Genomic DNA, 17,592 nt, shown 5'->3' with positions numbered 1-17,592 from the left:
TATTGCTTGAACCACTGAACTAAATAACTAAAGTTTAAATGTATTTTTTTTTATTTGACAGAACATTTAATGAAAGCGATAATGTTTATAAGTACAAACCTTTCTGTTTGTGGCTGTTGTTATTTATTTCTTGGCTTATGGAGGATAGAGAGTTGGAGCTGTTGCAGACCAAGATGGAACGATGCGTCATGTCCGACTGACTTAAAGTGATGATGCTCTTCAGGATTGTATCACCATGAGCCTCTGTGCTTATGTTAAATGTGTCAGAGTGACTGAGACGTGTTCCATTCAGATACCAGTAAACCGTGGGGAGAGGGTTGCCCTCAGTCTCACAGGAGCAGGTGACCTCTGATGGAGTTGTGGTGCAACCAGATGAGTCCAGGATCTGTGGAGGAACTTTAAGTAAACGAAATTACTACTGTTATTATTAAGTTAAATCAAGTTGACAAATACAAACAAACAGGGAAATACAGTGAAAGCGTTATCATCTCTTCCTCTAATAAACTTACATGAAACCACAGCTGTTAAAGTTGACACTGCTGACGCTGTGTCTCCATTTCCTTTGCTGTAGGCGGCCGTACAGGAGATTTCCTTTTTGTGATGCAGGCGTGAAATGGTGACGTTCAGTACAGACGTCTTGACCTGAGTTTTGTCCTCCAGCTCCTTCATTGTCTCCTGACTGTCCCCGAGGCCAGAGGTCCACGTTATATGTGGAGGTAGAGACAGACAGGGAGCTGGAGCCGAGCAGCTCAGAGTCACTGAGGCTCCTGCTCTCACCTCCAGTGTAGATGGACTGAGAGTCGGACGTGGAGGATCAGCTGGTGGGACGCATTACAACTGCTCACTAAGCAGCAATAAACTGGTCCAGTCAATGCAGAATCATATTCAATAAATGATTTAAGTGTCAACAAACAGACACCAAAACTTACCTTTGGCTACAATAGTCAGAGTTGGTTCAGTAAATGTATTCTTGAGAATCTGACATTCCAGTCTAAACTTATATGTTGCGTCATCAAATGGTGTCTTATTCAAGGTTGTGGTGCAGTCTTTGTTAGTCAAGTTTCCTAAGAGTTTTCCTTTTTCTGGAGCTGCAGTTTTTCTATTAAACTTAGGTTTGTTTTTTTTAACCATTGTGCCGTACATGTGTGATCTAATTTTTCATCATATGTCTCTTTTATGTCAAAGGAGCACGGAATGGTCACACAAGATCCGTTTAGAACTTCAATCGTCTGCGGCAAAGTGACCTTAAACTCTCTACACAGAGAACCTGAAACACAAACACAATCAAAATACAAATTTTGATTCATGTTCAGTAACAAGGAAATGTCTGAAACTTTAGATGAACATTTTATTTTGTATTTCAGTGCATCAGAACATGTGTGTAGTTCACCTGTGTTTGGTGTCGCATGTATTACAGATACTGTGAGTTCTGGTTAACAGTGTTTCTTTAGTCAATGAGTAAATTAAAGGAGCATTGCAACTAACCTGGCAGGAGACAGACAGCGAAAAGGAGGATCAGAGCTGCAGCCATCTCACTTTAAGACGAGCAGAAACAATTACATGGAACGTTTCACACATTCACTGTAACATGTTTGTAATTCAGCTCATTAAGGTCGACATGATACTAAATAGTTCCTACAGAATTACAGTAATTACTGTTTACATTCTAACAGTTGTGTTTACAGGTTGATGCTGTGAAATATGATGTGACTTACGTTGCTGTCGGTCTTTAAGCAGAGAACAGACGTACAGTAAAAAGAAGAGCGTTCCCAAAAAAAAACGACGTTAAAAATGAAGAAGTAACCAACAAACAAATAGGAGTGACAGCTCATGTTTTATTATTCAAGACTAAAAATAACTTCACCACTGCTGTTTCTAAAAGTCATCCCACCTTCCTCCACATAACCTCGTCAGCTAAAGCCTTCAGTTGAGTTTATTATGTTTAATTATCTTCCCAGATATTTGTCTGCTTTCACCTTCACCATCTTAGTCATTACAGACAGAGGAGTGACAATTATAGTAGATATTGTAACCAGAACCAAGTCTTTGTGGCTCATTGATCAATGTTGTACTACAGTCTATGGGGTGCCAAATGTAAAAGGAGCACCTATAACTAGTTTTCTCACATTTAACTAAATGACACAACATGTTTTCTCACATTTAGTTAAATGTGCAAAAGTCTAAATGTAAATGTTAAATGTAAATGTAAATGTAAATGTTAAATGTAAATGTTAAAATGTTAAATGTTAAGTGTAAATGTTAAATGTTAAATGTAAATGTTAAATGTAAATGTTAAATGAAAGTGTAAACTGAATATTCATGAATGTGCAAGTAGCCTTCATCCCTACCCTCAAACAGCGCTGGTCTCAGATCAGAGACGCGAACTCAATCACCTCAAACAGTGCGCGCAAACCCCGCCCACATCTGATCTGGAAACTTTTGTTTTTAGCCTGGACGTAACTTCGGCTAGCTAGTATAGTTAGCCAACTAATTCTCCACCGGCGCCACAGAAATATTCTATTTAAACCTACTTAACTCCTCATTAATGGTGTTTACGACAGAACAGCAGTTTGAAGCGGAGCCTCAGCCCGCACACCTGCCGTTACAGCCCATTCAATCTCCCCCAACGGGAGGGAGTCGGAGCTGGCGGCCATGATGGCTTCGACTTCAGGCTTCTCTCCAGTATTTTCGTGCACCGATCCAGAGTCATATGGGGGCGGAGCTATGCGTACTGTTTAAGGGGTTTGAGTCCGCGTCACTGATCTAGGATAATAGGGGGTGGAGTCTACTTAAATATTCAGTTCGATCATTTAACATTTACATTTAACATTTAACATTTAACATTTACATTTAACATTTAACATTTACATTTAGATTTAACATTTAGATTTAACATTTAACATTTAGATTTAACATTTAACATTTAGATTTAACATTTACATTTATATTTAACATTTACATTTAGACATTTGCACATTTAATTAAATGTGAGAAAACATGTTGTGCCATTTAGTTAAATGTGAGAAAACTAGTTATAGGTGCTCCGTTTACATTTGGCACCCCATAGACTGTGATGCCCCCCAGCATCTATGGAGCTGCTCAACCCCTTTTGGTACTCATTTGTTTCCTCTCTGTATCATAATAAGCCAAAACCATCACAAATTTAAAACAGTGTGGGAATTACATATTAAAATAGTTTTCATCACAGTGTAAAGTAATTTATTTTTATTGAGTGATCTTAATGTGGTATATTTCAGCTCATCCATTTAAAAAAAGAAACACATTCAACTTGTACTGAAGGTTATGGCAAATGTGAAGAAACACACATTGTTAAAATTGTTTAGACACATACTTTATTGTAAATATAGACACCTAAAATAAAAGAGGAAGTGGGGGTTAAAATAAATTGTGGCACAAAAGTGGTATTTGATTCTTTGGGGTTCATCAAAATGTATTAGGAACAGATATAAAAATATTACTATGATTAAAATATTAAAAGAGCTGTTTCTTTCCTTTTCTTTCTCTGTTCTCACATTTTTTGTGTTCACAGTGTTTATATACTGTAATTTTAATGTGAAGTTCTTGTTCACGTTTTTAAAAAAGGAACTTGCACAAGACACAGAGTGGTGCAGCAGCTACTGTAACACTGGGCCGTCGCTTTACAACCAAATGATCTAGAATTCACACACTGTTGCTCTCTGCTTTTTTTGCACAGTCCAAAGACCTGATGACTCTAATGTTGACTGTTATTTAGATGCCTGTGTGTCAGATGCAGATCAGACCAGGTGTCTTATGTCAGATGCTGTCCTTGTCAAGCCTTCAGTTGAGTTTATTATGTTTAATTATCTTCCCAGAAGATAATTGTCCGCCTTCCACCTTCTCAGTCATTGCAGAGAGAGGAGTGACAGTTATACTGTCAGATACTGTAACCAAAACCAAGTCTTTGTGGCTCATTGATCAATGTTGTGCTACAGAATGTAATGGTGAAAAGTCATTTTTTATAGTGATCTATTTAAAATTATTTTATGTGGATTATTTCAGCTCATTCATGTAAAAAAGGAAAGCAGTCAACTTGTACTGATGGTTATGGCAAATGTGAAGAAACACACATTGTTAAAATTGTTTAGACACATACTTTATTGTAAATGTAGACACCTGAAATAAAAGAGGAAGTGAGGGTTAAAATAAATTGTGGCACAAAAGTGGTATTTGATTTTTTGGAGTTCATCAAAATGTATTAGGAACAAATATACAAATATTACTATGTTTAAAATATTAAAAGAGCTGTTTCTTTCCTTTTCTTTCTCTGTTCTCACATTTTTTTGTGTTTACAGTGTTTATATACTGTAATTTCAATGTGAAGTTCTTGTTCACGTTTTTAAAAAAGGAACTTGCACAAGACACACAGTGATGCAGCAGCTACTGTGACACTGGGCCGTCGCTTTACAACCAGATGATCTAGAATTCACACATTGTTGCTCTCTGCTTTTATTCACAGTCCAAAGACCTGATGACTCTAATGTTGACTGTTATTTAGATGCCTGTGTTTCAGATGCAGATCAGACCAGGTGTCTTATGTCAGATGCCTTCCTTGTCAAGCCTTCAGTTGAGTTTATTATGTTTAATTATCTTCCCAGAAGATAATTGTCCGCCTTCCACCTTCTCAGTCATTACAGAGAGAGGAGTGACAGTTATACTGTCAGATACTGTAACCAGAACCAAGTCTTTGTGGCTCATTGATCAATGTTGTGCTACAGAATGTAATGGTGAAAAGTCATTTTTTATAGTGATCTATTTAAAATTATTTTATGTGGATTATTTCAGCTCATTCATGTAAAAAAGGAAAGCAATCAACTTGTACTGATGGTTATGGCAAATGTGAAGAAACATACAGTGGTAAAACGGTTTAGACACATACTTTACTTTAAGAGCCTAACTATTGTTACGGCTCCTGGGGCTTTTATGTGTTTCCTGTTTTATTTTGTGGACCGTTCCGGTCCTCTGCCTCACTGTGGTCACATGACCTGGCAGCTGATTTCTTTTAGCAATCAACTATGGTACATAGGCTCTGGCACTCGCTCCCTTGCCAGATTGTTGCAAGTGTTTCTCCTCTTCCTGCACTTGTTATTCATGAAGTCAGCCTGTGTATACGACCGTCCCCTGTCCTTCTTTATCCGCCTGCCTTGTCCTACCTGTACTGCTGCCGTCAGTAACCTTTTGACCTCAGCCTGTCTGACCGCCTTATCCCGCCTTACCTTATCCCTTTGTACCTACACTGACTGCCTCCCGTGTATCGACCTCTGCCTGTTGTGTGATTTTGGAACTTGCCTTGAACATTAAACCGACTGATACTTACCTCCTGGTCTCTGAAGCTGTGCATGTGGGTCCGTCATATTAAGCAGCCTGACAACTATGATGACAACATCTAAATGTAAACGACTGAAATAGAAGTGAGGAGGTGAAGGAAGAGGAAGTGAGGGTTAAAATAAATTGTGGCACAAATGTGGTAGATGGTTCTTTGGAGTCTTATCAAAATGTATTAGGAACAAATACAAAAATATTTAAAAAGCTCTTTCCTTTTTTTTCTCTATTCTCACATTTTTTTGTGTTCACAGTGTTTATATACTGTAATTTCAAAGTGAAGTTCGTGTTCACATTATATAAAGAAGGAACTTGCAGAAGACACACAGTGGTGCAGCAGCTACTGTAACACTTACAATCAGATGGATCTAGAATTATGTGTGTTGTACGTTCGGGTGGATGTGTGCGTCTGTCTTTGTGTGAGTTTGTATGCGTGTGGTGCAGTTGGAATGTGGGGGGTCCGGTTTTCCGCCCGGGGTACCATGATCGTCTGCCTGGGTGGTCTCTTTTCTGCTGACCCCCACCAGTTGCTGGCCTTGTGCCGCAGGCCGCTGTGGCGCCAGGGGATGAGGTCGGGCCGATGGGGTCGGCCCCGCTCCGCTCATGTGGGGGTGGTGGACTGGGGGCAGGTCCCACTCTGGGCGCGGGGGCATCTTCTGGCGGGCTCCCTATGGACCGTGGGTCCTCGGGCTCCACTCCTTCAGGCCCACCCTCCCGCCGGGGGGAGTGTTTGCCCCTGGTTCTCATGGGGCGGACAGCGTTGACCCCCGGTGGCCCGCTCTGGCCTCGGGTGCTGTCTCTGTGGCTGCTGCAGCTCTGCCTGGGGGGCTCTGTGTGGGCGGTTTGGGTCGCAACACCTGCCCTCCTGGAACTGAAGGTGTGTGGGCTCCCTGGCTGCTGGGATTCCTTCCTCTGCTTGCTGGATGGGCGTAGTGGCGGAGCCCCTCACATCACCCTGGCTTCCACAAGTGGCATTGCACCAACGTCTGCCTCACCCTTTGGGTGAATAATGTTAAGCTACAGCCTTACTAACCTTGTAGTGGGACACTTCCCAAATCCAACTGTAAGTATTATTGATACTTATCACTACCAATATCAATAATGTGTGAATAGGGAATTTGTGGTGTTGTATGTCATGACTTTTATTAAGTAGTATGGGATATGTATAACAATGCACATGTGTATGTATATGATATGTATATGTTTGTATGAGTACAAGACACACCTTAACACTACTGTATTATTGGTATTAGTATTAATCTCCAAGGTAAACCACAGTACAAAAGTTGTTTAGTTATGAATGTGTTAGCCTAAGCTACATCCCTGCTTCTTGTTTATTTTGCTCCGATTGTTTACTTAACAGATTTGCTTGGTTTCAGCAGCTGGTTGCACCCACTACCTGTCACGGAACGGCAGATAAAGGACCCACATGCACAGCACCGAGGCAAGATGAATATTAAACGCAGGTTTATTTCTCAAGGCAGGGTCGGGCAGTCCAGGTCATACACGGAAGAGTTCAATAAGCGGAAAACAAGGGAGCAGGCAATCTCTGATACAATGTCCAGGCAGGGTTCGGTACACAAGTAGGCTCAGCGGAAGTACAGGCAGGGATAAAGCAAAACTCACAGTCAGTAGTTAGTCCAGGGTCAGGCAGGATACACAAGGCAAAACCAGAACAAAACACGAGGAACAAGAAACACGAACGACGATCTGGCAAATGATGACGGTGACAGGTGGTGCTTAAATGTCCGGGAAGTGATGATGAATGAACAACAGGTGCGTGAACTGAAAACCGGAAGTAAGGTTAGCGTGAGTGTGATGGACTGGTAAACCGGAAACTATCAAACTAAAACAGGAAGCGGAAACTGGAACCCAAAACATGATGATGAGACAGAACAACAAGGTGCCTTCAAGATAAAACTAAAAACAGAGCCGGAACCTGACACTACCCCCAACTCAGATTCTGTTTTGAAATACTGGAGTGTCCAGTGAGGAGGACACGCAGGCCGGGAAGTTTGGCATGTTGGGTCTGATAAAGTCCATCCATATTTCAGCAGAGTTCATTAATGTCTCATCTATGTTTCCGAGCCAATACACCATTTCTTCATCTTTTCTCACAGTCATCAGTGTGCAGTGTCCACAATCACTCCATCCGGCGTGCACGAAGCGCCTCGTCCGAGTAAGTTCACAGGTGTCTGATCTGATATTAATACTGGCAGTTCCACTGTTCTTCCCTGGAACTGTAGGGAATCAACTGCTTTGTCCCTGAGAATCCAACGATCCGTACATACTGTCCAGATCTTGGGAGGTGGTCAGCATCAGCGTTGCTAACACAAGTGTAAGCAGCTCCGGAATCAGCCATCATGTAAATAGGTTTACCAGCTACCTGTACCGGCACCAAAGGCTCTTCATCAGGTCTTGAAACTGATGTTAATTGCAACTGACACCCCCCTCCAGGATTCCCCTCATCCCTAGTAGCCAGCAGGGGGACCCCGCCTGTCCACAGCACGTTGCGATGTCTGTTGAATAGCTCTCCATCGTGTGCCTGTGTTCCAGCATAAGCGTTCATCTGTGCTGCTCTCAGCGTTTCTTCCGTTTCCTGTTTTCCCAGAACCTTTCCCAGGAGGGCTTTGAGGTCACCCATCGCCAGGATGGTGGCCATGGTCTCTTCTTCGAAAGCTGCTTTCCACTTCCCTGCACCATCATGCAAACAGGGCAGTCTCTGTACCAGCCCCTCCAGATCCCTGGTTGCCAGGGCACATACTGCAGATTTGCACCTTTGACCAGCAGGGGGTATTCTGATGCTTCCTCCACCACTTGTGGCGGTACTGGCTGACCCTTGGAGCTGAGTGTGATGATTCCATTCATCTTTCCATGCTCTTCCTCCACCTCATTCCCGGGAGCAAACGCTGCAGCCACACTCACTCGTTTCTTCATCCCTGGCTGCTTGGCCCCCTCCTTCATGTAGCGGGGGGTCGTCACCATGCTCAGATCTGGCAGCTTAGAATATTTCACATCTGCCAGTGACCTCTGGACCCCCTCGCTTTCCCCACTCTCTCCATCCCATTCCTCTTCGGCCTCGCTGCCGTCCTCTGCCCACTCTGATTGTTTAATATCCTGCATTACTTTATCATGCAATCCACTAATGCGGCGAGTGTCTTTCCCTGCAAGCTGCGCTGCTTTTGCATATGTTGCAGGCAGCTCCTCTAGATCATCTAGCTCTATCTCTCTCTCCCTGACCTTTTTTAACTCCTCAACCGGGTAGATGCTTTTACCTGATCTGCCAAATCTAAGCAACAGTCTTATTTCCTGAACAGGCATCTGTGCAGCGTAAGGAAGGTTTCCCTCCCTTCTTCATCTCTTTTTTCTTTAGTTCAAGCTGCTTTTTCACATGCTCCACTGTTTTCTCCCCCAACATCTTGGCCTGGTCAGTAAATAGTTTTAGCATTGCAGTCTCTCGCTCTTGCTTTTGCACACACTTGGCAGATTTATCTTTTATCTTATAATTTTTTATTAACACTCCCATCTCTGCACACTGATCTCGGTCGAATGTTCCAACGGATGGCCAGGGTGACGTGGCCTTACGCGTTCGCTTATTACACTTTTTGAATGTTTCTGGATCTCCGCTACAAGAAGGGGATATTTTTTCCCCAGTATCGCAACTGGAGATGTGTCTTTACAGTATGTGTAGCCATGGTTCCTATATATGGTATCTACGAAGTATGTATGAGTATTTATAAAGTACGGGATATATGTCAGGTCACTACTACCTGATATGATGTATATATGTCAAACAAACACACTAAAAGATTTTTTTTTGAAGTTTAGCTGCTGTCAGTAACAATAATAGTAATAATAATAGTAACAAGACTAACGTTTCACTGCAGTCTGCCGTCACATTCACTCACGTAAGAGGAGCAGGGATCTGTCTCCACTCTCTAGTCACGCACACACACTCACTCACTCACCCGCAGTCTGCTCTTTTTTCCTCTCTCCCTCACACACACACACACTCCTTCTGCACCAGCCTTTATATGTACTTTAACCAAATACAGACTTCAAACCCCTAATATTAGAGTGTCCAAGCCGCGTCTGCCTTAAGTTAACATTTAAGTCAACGTTTAGAGGTCAATAGGCCATGTCATTTTTTCCCCACAATAAAAGCACAGCACACAAATAAAGCAGTTGGTTAGTTATATATTTATATACAGCAAATTGTACAAGCAAATTCTCCACTGCCTCTCTTCGCCTATTGCCACACAGATAATTCTCTAGAAACAGCCGAATCAGACTTTAGAGTTTTCTAATATAACCAACATCAGCCCACACTGCCACCAACACAGAGAATCGTCATGTAAGAGCTTAAGCGCACCTCACCTGTGGCCACCAGTGACGAGTCTTGGGCTGGTTGCAGTCGGGCACCTGTCGGCTCCAGACCCGGCTCTTTCCTGCCTGCTGGAGTGATGCCGAAATCTGTTGCGTATTCTGGTTGCTTCAACCACGGCAGAGATTTCACACGGACTCAACTTTAAGGTTTAAATCAATAGCATACAGATTCATTGTATATGAAAATGAATACAGTCAGAGAATGATTACAAAAGAGTAATAGCAAGAGAAGCAGAGACCCAATTCACCTGCTGTTCCTCTGCAGAGAGAACTGAGAGGTCGGAAAAGGTCGGCTGTGTGCTACCAGCGGACCCTCTGCGAAGCGCTCTGAAAACCCCAGCCTGTGAAGGCCTGCTTTTAACCACCTCCTAAAATCTCTCCACATGTCCAAATAAGGACGTGTAGATGTTTTTCTCGGCTACTCGTAAAGTCCTGGCGCTGGGCCGTGTTATCTGTCCAGCTCTCTCTACTCTCTGTATTTCTCCCACAAGCAATGATCAAATTTATTACAATATGTCAGGCGTCTTAATATGGCGGACCCACATGCACAGCACTTAAGGCAGGTAGGTACGATTAAAGGCTTCAATCACAGGTCCAGAGATACAGGTACGGTAGCCAGATAAACAGGTTTGATCTAGGAGTAATGCTGGAAAGTGGTGATAACACGTGACAATCTGGCAGAGAAACGGAGCGGCAGTAACCGGAAGAGCACAAAAATAAAACAGGAACCAGAAAGATCAACACAAGTCCAGAGTGTGGCAAATGTTTGTATCGTGTTTCTTTTTTACATGCTGTACTAATGGCTTCAAATTGAGAATATTCACATTCTACTTTGTTTTCCACCGTTCATGGTTCAGTTTCTGCATCCGTTCCCAGTGCGTATGAGCTACTGGTCAGACGCAGGTCTGTAGAGTCGCCTCACTGCTGCTGCTGCTGCTGCTTTTTGCGTTCGCTCTTCACCATCAAAGTCGAGTAAATCATAGCAGTCCTGTCTTCATTCTTCTCTAATCCTCTACTGGCTCCACCACTTGTATGAAGGAGAACGTCTGCTTGTCTGATCTGGATGAGGTTCGTATTAACTGCCTCCTCTTCTGTGTTGTTTAGCTAGAAATAAAGAGGAAACATCACTAAAATCACACTCTGATATTCATATTTATTACATTATATTTGTTAAAACCTGCTCTGGCTACGAGTCAGAACACCTCATTTGCTTCTGTGCTTGACTCAAAGTGGCTGAGAGCTGCTGAGCTGGTGCCTCCGGTGCTCTGCCTCTTAGGTGAGGAGCAGTGAGCAGCCTTCGTCCTGGGAAATGAACAGGAACATTCAGCCTTAATGTGTCAGATTTACTTCATCTTTATTTTTTCATACAATGCAACCACATAGAAGGTCAGTGTAACACAGCGTGTGACCGAGTGCTGCAGGTTTAGGCTGATGTAGAGACAGAAACGCCCCCTTGTGGAATAACGTCTGCTCTGTAAAGCTGTCTATGACCTCCTGCCTGATTAAAGCATGACAAGAACTAGTTTACAAAGCAGCATCAGTAACATTTAGCATCAAAGCAGTATCAGTGAACTATTACTGTCTATGTGTAGGTGTAGTAAGAACATTTAGATGTCTGTGTTGTTTACTGTACCTGATGCCAATGATCACAAGCAAAGCACATATTACTAATAATAAACCAACTAATACGGTGATGACTGTCAATGTCGTTTGAACGTGACCTGGAACAGACAAAAGGAGATTAGAATTAAGTTTAATTTATTTAATTAAAGAACCAAAAAAAAAAAATAATGCTTGAACCACTGAAATAAAATAAATAGGGATAAAATGTAATGAAGAGATAATGTTTATAAGTACAAACCTTGCTCCTCATAGCTGTTGTTATATAAATGTTGGCTTATGGAGGATAGAGAGTTGGAGCTGTTGCAGACCAAGATGGAACGATGCTTCATGTCCGACTGACATACAGTGATGATGCTCTTCAGGCCTGTATCACCATGAGCCTCTGTGCTTATTGTAAATGTGTCAGAGTGACTGAGACGTGTTCCATTCAGATACCAGTAAACCGTGGGGAGAGGGTTGCCCTCAGTCTCACAGGAGCAGGTGACCTCTGATGGAGTTGTGGTGCAAATAGATGAGTCCAGGATCTGTGGAGGAACTTTAGGTAAACGGAATTAATACTGTTTTTATTATTAAGTTAAATCAAATTGACAAATACAAACAAACAGGGAAATACAGTGAAAGCGTTATCAACTCTTCCTCTGATAAACTTACATGAAACCACAGCTGTTAAAGTTGACACTGCTGACGCTGTGTCTCCATTTCCTTTGCTGTAGGCGGCCGTACAGGAGATTTCCTTTTTGTGATGCAGGCGTGAAATGGTGACGTTCAGTACAGACGTCTTGACCTGAGTTTTGTCCTCCAGCTCCTTCATTGTCTCCTGACTGTCCCCGAGGCCAGAGGTCCACGTTATATGTGGAGGTAGAGACAGACAGGGAGCTGGAGCCGAGCAGCTCAGAGTCACTGAGGCTCCTGCTCTCACCTCCAGTGTAGATGGACTGAGAGTCGGACGTGGAGGATCAGCTGGTGGGACGCATTACAACTGCTCACTAAGCAGCAATAAACTGGTCCAGTCAATGCAGAATCATATTCAATAAATGATTAAAGTGTCAACAAACAGACACCAAAACTTACCTTTGGCTACAATAGTCACAGTTGGTTCAGTAAATGAATAAATGAGAATCTGACATTTCAGTCTAAACTCATATGTTGAGTTATCAAATGGTGTCCTATTCAAGGTTGTGGTGCATTCTTTGTTAGTCAAGTTTCCTAAGAGTTTTCCTTCCTCTGGAGTTGCAGTTTTACTATTAAACACAATTTTTTTATTAATAAACCATTCTGCAGCACATGTGTGATCTAATTCTTCATCATATGTCTCTTCTATGTCAAAGGAGCACGGAACGGTCACACAAGATCCGTTCAGAACTTCAATCGGCGGCGGCAGAATGACCTTAAACTCTCTACACAGAGAACCTGAAACACAAACACAATCAAAATACAAATGTTGATTCATGTTCAGTAACAAGGATGTATCTAAAATTTTAGACAACAAAACATTTTATTTTGTATTTCAGTGCATCAGAACATTTGTCTAGTTCACCTGTGTTTGGTGTCGCATTTCAACTAACCTGGCAGGAGACAGACAGCGAAAAGGAGGATCAGAGCTGCAGCCATCTCACTTTAAGACGAGCAGAAACAATTACATGGAACGTTTCACACATTCACTGTAACAGGTTTGTAATTCAGCTCATTAAGGTCGACATGATACTAAATAGTTCCTACAGAATTACAGTAATTACTGTTTACATTTTAACAGTTGTGTTTACAGGCTGATGCTGTGAAATATGATGTGACTTATGTTGCTGTCGTTCTTTAAGCAGAGAACAGAAAAAAAGAAGAGCTCTTAAATAGAACCGACATTAAAAATGAAGAATTAACCAACAAACAAATAGGAGCGACAGTTCATGTTTTATTATTAAAGACTAAAAATGACTTCACCACTGCTCTGTTTCTAAAAGTCATCCCGCCTTCCTCCACATAACCTCGTCATCTAAAGCCTTCAGTTGAAGGAAAAAGGAAAGCAATCAACTTGTACTAAAGGTTATGGCAAATGTGAAGAAACATACAGTGTTAAAATTGTCTATACAGATACTTTATTTTAAGAGCGTAACAATGACAACATCTAAATATAGACGACTGAAATAAAAGAGGAAGTGAGGGTTAAAAAAAGTGGCACAAATGTGGTAGATGATTCTTTGGAGTTTTATCAAAATGTATTAGAAACAAATATAAAAATATTAGTATGTTTGAAATATTTAAAGAGCTGTTTCTTTCCTTTTCCTTCTCTTTTCTCACTCTGTGTTTACAGTGTCTATACACTGTAATTTCAATGTGAAGTTCTTGTTCACATTATATAAAGAAGGAACTTGCACAAGACACACAGTGGTGCAGCAGCTACTGTAACACTGGGCCGTCGCTTCACAACCAGATGATCTAGAATTCACACATTGTTGCTCTCTGCTTTTTTACACAGTCCAAAGACCTGATGACTCTAATGTTGACTGTTAATTAGATGCCTGTGTGTCAGATGCAGATCAGACCAGATGTCTTTTTTTATATCAAATTGCAGTGTGTTACTTTTAGGAAAGACCTACTTGCAAACAATGGATTATTGTCACATAATACAAAGTCTTCATTGGATTTATCTGCAATACAAGTGTAGCTCAACAAAAAAATAATATTATAATGATACTAAAAACACCAGAATGTCTTATTGCCAGAAGTGCCTTAAAATACATTTACACACATTCCAAGCCTGTTCAATGTCTGTAGTTAATGATGATATAAAAATGAAACCGTCACAACACAACCATCATTTTAAAAGCAACGTCTACGCACCTGTTTTCTGTAAATGAACACTGCACACACAGTGATCCATAAAGCAGCGTAAGGAGGCTGTGAAGTAACACTAGGTGTAAGGTAAAAATACAACTCGCCCCCTGCACACAGTCACAGAGGGCTGTCTACACACGACACTTGTATTTGTGGTGGAAGCGTCACAGCCACAAAGCTTCTGTTGATTGGTGCAATTAGTAAACTTAAAATAGATCAAGCGACTTCACAGAAAGAAGTGCCTTCCTGTTTGAGTCCACATAAGCAGCATTTTCCTAAGAAGATTAAACAAGCAAACGTTTATGTTGTGTTTCTTTAAATTTTATTTTGTCCAGAGATTTGACAAGAAAATAATTAGAAGTTGTACTTTCAGCACGGATTTATTTATTATTATTTATTATTTATTTATTTATTTCCCAGACACAGCAGATCTAGCAGTAATTACAGATGAAGGATCACAGTACTCATGGCTTTAAATTGAGAATATTCACATTCTTCTTTGTTTTCCACCGTTCATGGTTCAGTTTCTGCATCCATTCCCAGTGCGTATGAGCTGCTGGTCAGACGCAGGTCTGTAGAGTCGCCTCACAGCATCACAGTGGAGTAAATCACAGCATTCCCGTCTTCATGCTGCTGCTGCTGCTGCTCATTGCATTTGCTCTTCATCATCACATTAGAGTAAATCACAGCATTCCCGTCTTCATGCTGCTGCTGCTGCTGCTGCTTATTGCGTTTGCTCTTCACCATCACAGTGGAGTAAATCACAGCCCCGTCTCCACCACTTGTAGGAAGGAGAACGTCTGCTTGTCTGATCTGGATGATGTTCATATAAACTGCCTCCTCTTCTGTGATGTTTAGCTAGAATTAAAGAGGAAACATCACTAAAATCACACTCTGATATTCATATTTATTACATTATATTGTAAAAACCTGCTCTGGCTACGAGTCAGAACACCTCATTTGCTTCTGTGCTTGACTCAAAGTGGCTGAGAGCAGCTGAGCTGGTGCCTCCGGTGCTCTGCCTCTTAGGTGAGGAGCAGTGAGCAGCCTTCGTCCTGGGAAATGAACAGGAACATTCAGCATTAATGTGTCAGATTTACTTCATCTGTATTTTTTCACACAATGCAACCACATAGAAGGTCAGTGTAACACAGCGTGTGACGAGTGCTGCAGGTTTAGGCTGATGTATAGACAGAAACGCCCCCTTGTGGAATAACGTGTGCTCTGTAAAGCTGTCTATGACCTCCTGCCTGATTAAAGCATGACAAGAACTAGTTTACGAAGCAGCATCAGTAACATTTAGCATCAAAGCAGTATCAGTGAACTATTACTGTCTATGTGTAGGTGTAGTAAGAACATTTAGATGTCTGTGTTGTTTACTGTACCTGATGCCAATGATCACAAGCAAAGCACATATTACTAATAATAAACCAACTAATATGATGACTGTCAATGTCGCAGGACCTGTAACAGACAAAAGGAGATTTGAATTTAGTTCAATTTATTTAATTGAAGAACCAAATGAAATAAATAATGCTTGAAACAATGAACTAAATAACTAAAGTTTAAATATAATTTTTAATTTGACAGAGCATTTAATAAAAGCGAGTACAAACCTTGCTGTTTGTGTCTGTTGTTATTTATTTCTTGGCTTATGGAGGATAGAGAGTTGGAGCTGTTGCAGACCAAGATGGAACGATGCTTCATGTCCGACTGACTTAAAGTGATGATGCTCTTCAGGATTGTATCACCATGAGCCTCTGTGCTTATTGTAAATGTGTCAGAGTGACTGAGACATGTTCCATTCAGATACCAGTAAACCGTGGGGAGAGGGTTGCCCTCAGTCTCACAGGAGCAGGTGACCTCTGATGGAGTTGTGGTGCAAATAGATGAGTGCAGGATCTGTGGAGGAACTTTAAGTAAACGGAATTACTACTGTTATTATTAAGTTAAATCAAGTTGACAAATACAAACAAACAGGGAAATACAGTGAAAGCGTTATCATCTCTTCCTCTAATAAACTTACATGAAACCACAGCTGTTAAAGTTGACACTGCTGACGCTGTGTCTCCATTTCCTTTGCTGTAGGCGGCCGTACAGGAGATTTCCTTTTTGTGATGCAGGCGTGAAATGGTGACGTTCAGTACAGACGTCTTGACCTGAGTTTTGTCCTCCAGCTCCTTCATTGTCTCCTGACTGTCCCCGAGGCCAGAGGTCCACGTTATATGTGGAGGTAGAGACAGACAGGGAGCTGGAGCCGAGCAGCTCAGAGTCACTGAGGCTCCTGCTCTCACCTCCAGTGTAGATGGACTGAGAGTCGGACGTGGAGGATCAGCTGGTGGGACGCATTACAACTGCTCACTAAGCAGCAATAAACTGGTCCAGTCAATGCAGAATCATATTCAATAAATGATTTAAGTGTCAACAAACAGACACCGAAACTTACCTTTGACTACAATAGTCACAGTTGGTTCAGTAAATGAATAATTGAGACTCAGACATTCCAGTCTAAACTCATATGTTGAGTTATCAAATGGTGTCATATTCAAGGTTGTGGTGCAGTCTTTGTTAGTCAAGTTTCCTAAGAGTTTTTCTTCCTCTGGAGTTGCAGTTTTACTATCAAACCCAGTTTCTTTAATAATAAACCATTTTGCCGTACATGTGTTATCTAATTCTTTATCATGATCCCCTTTTATGTCAAAGGAGCACGGAACGGTCACACAAGATCCGCTGAGAACTTCAATCGTCTGCGACAGAATGACCTTAAACTCTCTACACAAAGAACCTGAAACACAAACACAATCAAAATACAAATGTTGATTCATGTTCAGTAACAATAAAATGTCTGAAACTTTAGATGAACATTTTATTTTGTATTTCAGTTCATCAGAACATGTGTGTAGTTCACCTGTGTTTGGTGTCGCATGTATTACAGATACTGTGAGTGCTGGTTAACAGTGTTTCTTTAGTCAATGAGTGAATTAAAGGAGCATTTCAACTAACCTGGCAGGAGACAGACAGCGAAAAGGAGGATCAGAGCTGCAGCCATCTCACTTTAGGACGAGCAGAAACAATTACATGGAACGTTTCACACATTCACTGTAACATGTTTGTAATTCAGCTCATTAAGGTCGACATGATACTAAATAGTTCCTACAGAATTACAGTAATTACTGCTTACATTCTAACAGTTGTGTTTACAGGTTGATGCAGTAAAATATGATGTGACTTACGTTGCTGTCGTTCTTTAAGCAGAGAACAGACGTACAGTAAAGAGAGCTCCCAAATAGACCTGGCGTTAAAAATGAAGAAGTAACCAACAAACAAATAGGAGTGACAGCTCATGTTTTATTATTCAAGACTCAAAAATAAACTCCTTCACCTCTGCTCTGT

At 41.4% G+C, this 17,592-nt stretch overlaps 2 protein-coding genes across 4 annotated transcripts; both read right to left on the bottom strand.

Moving 5' to 3' along the window:
- Positions 1 to 8,417: 8,417 nt before the first annotated feature.
- On the bottom strand, positions 8,418 to 14,458 carry LOC114842842 (myelin-associated glycoprotein-like). 3 transcript variants are annotated; one of them, XM_055503135.1, is made up of 8 exons: positions 14,206 to 14,458; positions 12,936 to 12,985; positions 12,442 to 12,780; positions 12,022 to 12,330; positions 11,609 to 11,905; positions 11,381 to 11,468; positions 10,950 to 11,049; positions 8,418 to 10,851 (listed from the first exon to the last, which is right to left on the bottom strand). In XM_055503135.1, exons 2-8 carry the CDS (start codon positions 12,979 to 12,981, stop codon positions 10,666 to 10,668), a joined length of 1,365 nt encoding a protein of 454 aa, XP_055359110.1. In that variant the 5' UTR covers positions 12,982 to 12,985; positions 14,206 to 14,458; the 3' UTR covers positions 8,418 to 10,665. The 3 variants fall into 3 exon arrangements, with proteins under 3 accessions (XP_055359110.1, XP_055359109.1, XP_055359111.1); XM_055503134.1 differs by lacking the exon at positions 14,206 to 14,458 and having other exon boundaries at positions 12,936 to 13,130; XM_055503136.1 differs by lacking the exon at positions 14,206 to 14,458 and having other exon boundaries at positions 10,925 to 11,049; positions 12,936 to 13,127.
- A 94-nt stretch (positions 14,459 to 14,552) lies between these two features.
- LOC114842841 (sialoadhesin-like) lies at positions 14,553 to 17,565 on the bottom strand. Its single transcript, XM_029128791.3, has 8 exons — positions 17,203 to 17,565; positions 16,636 to 16,984; positions 16,226 to 16,548; positions 15,816 to 16,112; positions 15,585 to 15,663; positions 15,155 to 15,254; positions 14,916 to 15,057; positions 14,553 to 14,846 (listed from the first exon to the last, which is right to left on the bottom strand). The coding sequence occupies exons 1-8, from the start codon at positions 17,246 to 17,248 to the stop codon at positions 14,785 to 14,787; spliced, it is 1,398 nt and encodes a 465-aa protein (XP_028984624.2). The 5' UTR covers positions 17,249 to 17,565; the 3' UTR covers positions 14,553 to 14,784.
- Between the last annotated feature and the right edge of the window lie 27 nt (positions 17,566 to 17,592).

The sequence above is a fragment of the Betta splendens genome, chromosome 16, assembly GCF_900634795.4.
Source record: "Betta splendens chromosome 16, fBetSpl5.4, whole genome shotgun sequence".
NCBI classification, from domain to species: Eukaryota; Metazoa; Chordata; class Actinopteri; order Anabantiformes; family Osphronemidae; genus Betta; species Betta splendens.
Note: the sequence above shows the minus strand (reverse complement) of the source record. Positions and strands in the feature narration are given on the sequence as shown.